The sequence below is a fragment of the Gavialis gangeticus genome, unplaced genomic scaffold, assembly GCF_001723915.1.
Source record: "Gavialis gangeticus isolate Ggan-Ray unplaced genomic scaffold, GavGan_comp1, whole genome shotgun sequence".
Lineage (NCBI taxonomy): Eukaryota > Metazoa > Chordata > Crocodylia > Gavialidae > Gavialis > Gavialis gangeticus.
The window spans coordinates 20,728,255-20,736,962 of NW_017729001.1; the positions used below are offsets into that span (position 1 = coordinate 20,728,255).

Below are 8,708 nucleotides of genomic sequence, written 5' to 3' on the forward strand. Positions count from 1 at the left end.
TTGTTTTGAATGGATTTCTTGAAATGAGAATGAAGGCATTAGTGAGTAATAGCTATTGAGTGCATTGTTCATTGACTAATGTCTCAACAGTTAGCAATGAGAAACTGACCTTATGAGCATTATTTTCAGAGAAAACACTAATTGGGAAATGCATGGCATGATTCTCAAATGGTGAAAATCAGCATATCTCAAGTAAAGTCAATGAAGCTGTGCTAGATATACAAGCTGAGGGTCTCGACCAGAGTTCCTAGGGATAGAGTATGCTACACTATGCCTCTTTCATTTTCTTTTAATAATGTTTGAGTTTCTCTTGCAGTTGATGGAAAGATCCAGTGGGAATAATATTTGGGAGTGAATTTCTTAATGTGGAGGTACTTGACTCTCCAGCTGGAGTGATTAACAAACCACCGAAGAAAGTTGTGGATTATGCATACCTTGAGGCCTTCAGATCAATCCCTGAATGCCTTACTGGAAAAAATGCAATAGTCCAGTAAAAGTAATTGGGCTCAAAGGAGTAACTGGATGATAGTCCCTGTCTTGTGTAATTCAAGACATCTTCCTCAGTGACCTAATTACTGGTCCCTTCCGGCCCTGAGGTCTGTAAATTTGAGTTGTATGTCATTTTATTTCTTCCAAGCACAACTATGGACAGATCTGAAAATATGAGTGGTATGTTTTTAGTCTATGTTTAGAAAAAGTATGGCCCTCTGAATGATGGGGAATATTTTTGTTCTAGTTTCTCATATACCACTAAAATAAAACTTTTGAATTAGCTGGAAGTTCAGCTAGAGGAATAGTTAGCTACTCAGTGGAGTTGGATGGGAAGACTGGGAAAACTTCAAATGCTGCTAATTTTGTCCTTGCTGTTTGTTTCATAATTACTGGCATTATGCATTCATAATATAGAAGGTGTAGATAATGGACCCTTGCCTTAAAAGCCATTTCCAAAATAAAGACTTTCACAAAATTTCAGGAAATTTGAAATCTGAGTTGTGTGGGATTTCAGATCTGCTTCTTACAATGTCTTATGGTAATAAGAGAAACTAGCTAAAATGTGTGAAACTTTTAGCTGGAGCTGAGTCTGAGGATTGTAGCAAAAGGGCCTGAACTTCCTAGCTAGCCTCGTACTCTACCATAAACTGCATCTGAGCTTAAAAATTCAGCACTCCTTTGATGCTTGAGAATTGGGTAGTGTCTACCCTCAGAGATCGAGGGAGTCTGGGTGAACTGTTTGGGGCCCCATGTCATGACGTTTGCCAGGCATTTAAGGCTGGTGAAGAAACAAGAATTGTTGGAAATGGGAACAAAAGGTGCAGCTCAGCTGTGGGTATAAAGAGGAAGTCAAAATGCATGCAGTGTAGTGGCTCATCATGACTGGAAAAAGAGACAGTGGTGAGGGGGACTGAGGTTAGTGGGCACTACCATGTGTCCTATCTAGATGGGCTGCATTTACTTATCTTTGTGTTAGATTCCCATCAGCACATTATTCCCCAATGTGCTATTGCTGAGCACATGCTGCTTTTGGCAGCAGTTTAATGATAGATGGTGTGCTTAGCGATATGTTTTTGTATGCAACTATGAGTCTTCCCCCCCCCCGCCAACTGGAGAGAAGAAAACCTTGTCTTGTATTTGAATAAATACAGCACTATTTGCTTAAATATTTAAAAAACCCGCCTGGATCCCAGGCCTACTGCAAACTCTTCTGTACTGTTACTTTAATTTTATTTTTTCCCCTCTAGGTTTAGCCAAGCCAATGGGACTAGTTGAAGGTCCAGGAGGCCTGGGCCAGGGAGGAATGGCTGCTACTCTGAGAGATGACAGTCATGAGTCTGAGACTAAGTATGAAGAATATGGTTACAATGCCCAGCTTAGTGACCGGATATCCCTGGACAGGTCCATTCCTGACTACAGACCAAAAAAGTAAGTTGAACCCCACATCATTATTATTGCAAGTGATTATTGTTCCCCTGATGCTGGTAACACAGTCTTTTTTGCACGCCTTAGCATCAGCATGCAGGAAAAGGTCAGCCATGTATATACTACCGAATTTAATGAAAATTATAAAGGCCAATTGCGATCTCAAGCTTGAAGACCCATAGCAACATGCATAGCTAATTTTACAAGGAAAGCAGCAATATACTGGTGTCTGTGTCCTTGAATCAAACATTACTTCAAAACATGGACTTTGTCTTAGTTCACTAAAAATCTTGACAAAAGCCACATGAGCTCAGTTTTCAGAGGCAGTGACCTTGTTCTGTGCTTGTAGGATTCATGGCAGCACCAGTCTAATCAAAACAGCACTATTTTATAGACTGCTAATTTTAAGAGGGAAAACGTCAAATCAAACGCCTTGCACTTATGATGTTCTTGTGAAAGAATTGTATAGGCGGGGTATTTATTCCTCTTTCTATTGTATTGAAATGGGTACCAAGAACAACAAATCAGGGCCCTTTAATTATAGTAAGAGATGCATTTAAGATTTTTTACTGTCTATGGAATATGCCTATCTGTACTTTAATATTTTATTCCTCACATGTCTACACTGCATTTGACACAGCAATTACATATTTAATATTTTTTACTTATTTATGATGGGTTGCATTAAGTGGCTTTCCAATCTTTCCATATGTACACTGTTTTGTATCTTCCAGAAGAGCCGTCCCTCTCCGTCATCCTCAGAATGACAAATCAGTAATGTTTTAATGCAGTGGAGATCAGCAGCAATGTTTAGTTACTCTTGGTACATGGATTGAAAAGTATCCTTAATTAATTTCTAATAATAATCTTCTGTTTTAAAATCTCCTTTGGGGCTCCCAGGCAGAGCTCAAAGTTAAATAAAAAGTAGCTTTGTAAGTGGGGTGGAAAGTTTAGTCAAGTACAATAGCCATGCTCAATAATCACATTACAATATAAATAAGGTTCTTAGATGGTTCAAGCTGCCAAGAATGAAATCCAGCAAAAGGAAACTTCAGCCTACCTGTGTCTTCCCTTAGCTTCTCCCTGGGCCAGTCTAGTCTCAGAAGTATTTACTGTGCATGTTTGTACAAAGATGCTTTCTTATAGAAAAGTAAGCCTAGATCAGATAGACTGAATAGAAAGAGAAGAGAACATTGTCTGGATGTCATATCTATCTCTGTCACAAAAAACCCAGCATTGGATTATAATAGGAAAGAGGCAAAGCTTCTGATCTGGAGTTATCCTGTGACTATAAAAGTTGTATTTTGAGCTTAGTGCAAAGCTCATTGAAGTCAGTGGAAATATTTCAAATGGACTTCAGCGGCCTTTGGATCAAATGTGTCATTAGCCAATAGACTCAGATGGCTGTTAAGCGAGAGCGAATGAACTTCAAAAAAGGAGGCCACAGCCACAAAGTTTGGATCTAGCTCCAAAGCTCGCCAAAGCTTGTAGGATGTTTAAAGCTGGCAATATTCACATTTGCGGTTTGACCTTCCCTCACCTTTACTTAGAAACTTTGAGAGTTGGCTTAGAAACACATTAACCAAACCTATATGACATGCCTGGTATGGCTGGGACTCTCACGAGAACATGCTGTCTCATACAAGGTCTGAAATACTGTGAGAAACACCTTCCCCTTGTGTTGTTTTGAAACTTTTCGGACGGGTCTGAAAGCTGGAAGCTGAAACATCTGTGCCTGGCTATGTATGAATCTAAAAAAAAATCCTTCAGTTCAAATTTGCTTTGAAAAATGCGTGAAAGTTCAGGGGAAGGCAGGGATTTGTATTATCTGTGCACATCAGGAGAGAGTCCACATTTGTTTGGTTGGTATATTTTATTACATTTCCCTTTTCTACTATCATTTTCATGAGGCACATGTTTCTTTTTTTCTTTGAAACTCTAGACTTGCAGATGCTTAAACAGCATATTCTTGGGAACTCAGAGGCACCATTTGGGCCATGTACAAACATAAAGAGCAAAGACTATCATTAGTTACATTCACTATATGTACCTGGTGTTCAGCATTATATCTGGATGTTGTACCCTAAGAAACTTGCTGCCATATGAGCAATATACAGCTTTGTCCAGAAGCTGAGACTGAGATGTTCACAGGTGCTTAAGTAATTGGGATGCCGGGTTTTCATTAGGAGCCAGCAAGAACTGGACGTCAGCCTTTGTGTAACTTGGAAAAGCCTCGATGTTCCTGTTGTGTATGACTTCATACTGTGTCCAACTTGCCTAGAGATCCCTAACTTCTGTGGCCCTCTTCACTGGGAACCTGAAAATCGTGCATGGGTGTTATCCGTGAAAAGCTCCTGTGACTATACAACAAAATTTCTATTTTACTGGTTAGGAACAGGATAGAATTAATGCCCAAGGTCACACAAGAAGCCAGGAAGTTGAAGCCAAATCTTCTGAGCCCCACTCCAATATCCTGTCTCTACACTATTCTTCCTGCCCAACTTGACCTCCTTTTTGGCAGGTCTAAACCCTGACATTTGCATACAGCAGAAGGTATTATGGATGCCAGTCAAAAAGCATTATGCTCAGCTGCTCACGTGCGCGTACTTCTGTGCCTGGTTTACGAATGTGAACAGAGTGGTGCAGCGCGTGCGGAGCTTGTAATATGTGAGAGTGAATCTATTTTGCATGGTGCAAGTCCCTTGAAGATTAATGGAGTTCTACATTCACTGTACTTTAACTACTGATTGTGGGACGTTTCCCCCGTCTTAGTTCACTTACTATACAGCAATGTAGTTGTTATATCTACTAATGTGTCTCAAGTAAATGTGCCACAATTTTATTTTTTTTTAGGGATGCATTTTCATCCATACAGTAAAACGGGAACCCGCCTCACCCTCTCACAAAAGGAATATACATTCAGAACATAGCGGTACAAATGACAGCAAATGAGAGTCCCCTCCCTGTCTCACTCCAATGCAAGGAAATTTGTGCACCTGTGTAGTCCTGCCATTAAGCCGTTTCTCCTTTGATTGCATTATTTCCCTGCTTTTCCACCTGTTGCAGTTACAGATAACTTTAGAATCAAAAGTCTTTTCCAGAAAAAAAAAAAAAAAAAAAGGAAGGAAAGAGAAAATACCTAGTACTGGACAAGCAGCAGGTTTTCATGCATTTTATTTCCATGTGGCAATTAGAATTAATTACAGTACATTTAAAATTACAATTTACAGAATAGGAATAAAATACCATTATGCAGCCCAAACATTGTGCAGGAAATATGCCTTGGTTTTTCCTTCCCCTACCATCTGAGGTACACTCATGCCATTTTTCATTAAAAGAACCTCTTTGTATGAGCTAATTAGGTTTGATCCTGAACAGCATTTTGAGAAATCTGATTTCCCATTGCATTTTTCGTGCCCTAAATTGGCTGATTGTGGGGCTAAACTGGTGACCCTTGCTTATAAAATGTTGTAAGCCTTTATGGTTAACGTCTGTATTCCAGCAATTTTGGACTGCTATTTTTCTGAGAAGATGCAAGTAACGGAAACAATACTTGTAAAATACTTTCTAGTGCAAAACTAGAGTGGAATAGAGTGGATCTGTTCTGGCTGATGGGTGAATTTCACAATCTTTGAACTGAAAAGTCTTGCCCTGGACTGAACTGGGATTTTGACTGGCAGCTTCATATCAGTGGAAAATTCTCTGTCTTTGACATCTATTAAAATACATGCTAGTGCTTTTAAAAGTGCAATCCAGTTAGCAGGAGTCATTACTGGCTGTCTAAATTTTCTAGAGAAGTGCTTCTGAAATCCACATTAACGCCCAACATCCTGCAGGATTATTTTTGTTGCAATGCATATCAAAGGAGTCAATCATGCTTGTGATGGAATTATTTTGATCTGCTTTCAGATAGACATACATACCCATCATTTGAATTGTGCACTGTTCATCAAGTTAAGGACAAATCAAAGGAAAGCAGGGATGAGAAAAGGGGGTTATTAGTCTCCCATTCGCAATTCCCTGATGCTGCTGAGTGCTTTATTGACATGTTGAGGCCGTTCACCTGCTAGGCTAATCTGTGGATGCTATTGACTAATGCATTTCTCTGCTGGTACTTGGTTTCTCAGCACATGGTGGGTCAGCAAAGGAGTAATCCAAAGAGGCTTACCTTCCTGCTTCTCCTTCTCTTTTATAGGGTACCTGCAGTCAAAGCACTAGAAAAACTTGGCGGGCCCTGCTAGAATGTTCTCGTCCCTTTCTCTGCCATGGATAGGAGGAAGGCGAGCTTCAGTTTAGGAGCCAGTAATCTTTCTGCAGAAAGCCATCTAGATTTCTGTGGGCAATTCATGTTTAATAGAAAACTTCTCCTTGGAAACACTAAGATTACTCAGGGTCCATGTTCTGAGCATCGGTTCTGATGGCTCCAGTAGGAAAGTGAATTGGGTCTTTGTATTGTCCAGTTTGCCAATGTGCGTGCGCACGTGAGTATTTGTAAAAGTGCATGTATGCAGGTTAAGTTGCGTGCACGTATGCATGTGTGTGATAAAGGGGGGAGAGAGGAAGGGATCGTGACTGCAAAATTACCATGAACTTTACCTGCTTAGATGCACAGTTTTCTCATCTGGCCTTTTACAATAATCTTGAAAACCGAGGTAATTGTATTCAAGAGACAGAATTGAATCAGCCTGAGCCAGTGTGCAAGTAACGTTCATTTTGATATGATTTATAGTAAGAATTTTTAAACAAACGCTTGGAATTAGATGCCTAAGTGTCTGCTTGGGCACCTAAATACCAGTTGTCTGATGTTTTCAAATGGGGATATTGGCCTTTTTCTGCTGCCAGTGATCCTATAGCACGGGGGTTGTCAAATATATGGCCAGCAGGCCAGATTGAGAGCTGCTCTATACAGCCTGCTGGACTACCAGCATGGGGGGGGGAGGGAAGAGTGGCTTGCTGCAGAATGGTGATCAGCAGCAGAAGGACAAGGGAGGCTCACAGCCCCAGTCATCCTCCTGCTGCATCACTGGTCACCAGTCACTGGCTGCCAGTCCCAGCCAGATGTTGGAGCTGCTGCTGTGGCAAGTGGCATACAATGGCGGCAGCTCTGGCTGTGGCATGGGACATTCAGCTTGGGCATAGGGCACCTGGTGGGAGCTGGAGCCATCATCATATTCTCTGGGTTGGAGACAGAGTTGCTGTCACCACTGTCTCATGCTCTGGTCCACAGCCAAAGCTGCTGTCATGGCCATGTGCTCCAGCAGAGCCAGACCTGCCACTCCTGCTGCAGTTTCCTTGTGCCCCAGTCCATATCTGACCCACAAGGAACCCTGGGGTCCAGATCCGGCACAGGGCACATGGTGAGTTTGACATCCATACTATAGCACAAGGGCAAGCTCTCTGTGCTGTGGTATGGAAAGTTATAAACTTACATTTTTCTAGATTATGAGTGATGGGACAGTTGTACATAATGAGAGAATTTGATTTGGCCTTTTTCCTTTCAGAAAGCTAGGAAATTGCATAAAAATCCAAAAACAAAACTAAAATCCTTGTTTAGGTTACAAAATGAAGTTCTGGAAAACGAGGAAATCATAGCTTTGGTGTCACCTATACAACCTTACTTCTGCCCCTTGGGTCCTATGCATTATTATCCTTTTGTTTTTTAATTGCATGACAATTTCACAAGATGTCCCTGCTTATTTTAGTGCACAATGTGGGTCACAAGGGGCCAAATTAAGCTGGCCCAACTCCTATAAGCCTGGCATTTTCTATCTTTCTAGGGCTAGACTTTGCATTCAAAATAGCTTGGAGGGGAAGGTGAGGTTTGCATCTAACGCACACTTTTCAAACAGTGTTGTCATGATGCAATACGCATACATTTGAGGAAAGTTAATATTATCCAGGAGCTTATACAAGAACTACACACCCTTTAAGAGGACATGGGACCAGTTGGCAGGATCCTTTAATTTAGCTGATTCCTTTTGTGCAACCAGATACCTAGCACATTGTGGCAGCGAAGTGGTGGCAATACTACTAATAAATGGATTCAGTCTTTTGGTCCATGTTCAGCCAGAGAAGATATTTCTTTGTTACAGTCCTAGATGTTTATATTGAGAAAATATAGCCCTTAAAGAACAAACTTATTAATGCTGAAAGAACTCAAATCTTCAGCCATAAAGAGCAGAGAAATCTAGGTCTCAAGGAAATTACTTTCATTTATTCAGCCTTTTTATAGAGGCAGGCGTTTTAGTTGCTTGCTATAGATGCTTCACAATAGCAAAGGAATTGCATCTCTGAGGTTCTGAAGTGTAATTAATGGTTCACTCCACACTATACTTCAAGAAAAGCTTTTATAATTACCTATCAGCAAGTATGCTGGAGCTGATCAAATAGGGCTATCAAAGGGGTCGAGGGGGAATAGAGGGAGTAGATTTAGCAAATACACTCCTTTTTTATTCATTTGGGGTGTTTAGTAACATCAACCAATGTAAATGGCACTAGCTAGAAAGGAAACTTTCTAGCTAGTGCCATTGAAAGTGAGCCCTATTCAATTTGGATTCGGATTTGGCCAGAATCAGGAACAGTGATTCGATTTGTTGATTCGGATCACTGTTCCTGATTCATGGATTTCATAGACTTTGGGGCTGGAAGGGACCTCGGAAGATCATCGAGTCCAGCCCCCTGCCCGAAGGGCAAGAAGTCAGCTGGGGTCATAGGATCTCAGCAAGATAAGCATCCAATTTACTCTTGAAGGTGTTCAATGTAGGTGCTTGAACCACCTCTGATGACAGGCT

General features: G+C 41.0%; 1 protein-coding gene across 1 annotated transcript in view; it reads left to right on the top strand.

Moving 5' to 3' along the window:
• Positions 1-8,708, top strand: part of GALNT9 (polypeptide N-acetylgalactosaminyltransferase 9) — a 313,695-nt gene that overhangs the window by 56,883 nt on the left and 248,104 nt on the right. The window contains exon 2 of the mRNA XM_019507030.1: positions 1,740-1,920. Coding sequence (XP_019362575.1) covers positions 1,740-1,920 — 181 coding nt within the window. The remainder of the gene's footprint in view (positions 1-1,739; positions 1,921-8,708) is intronic.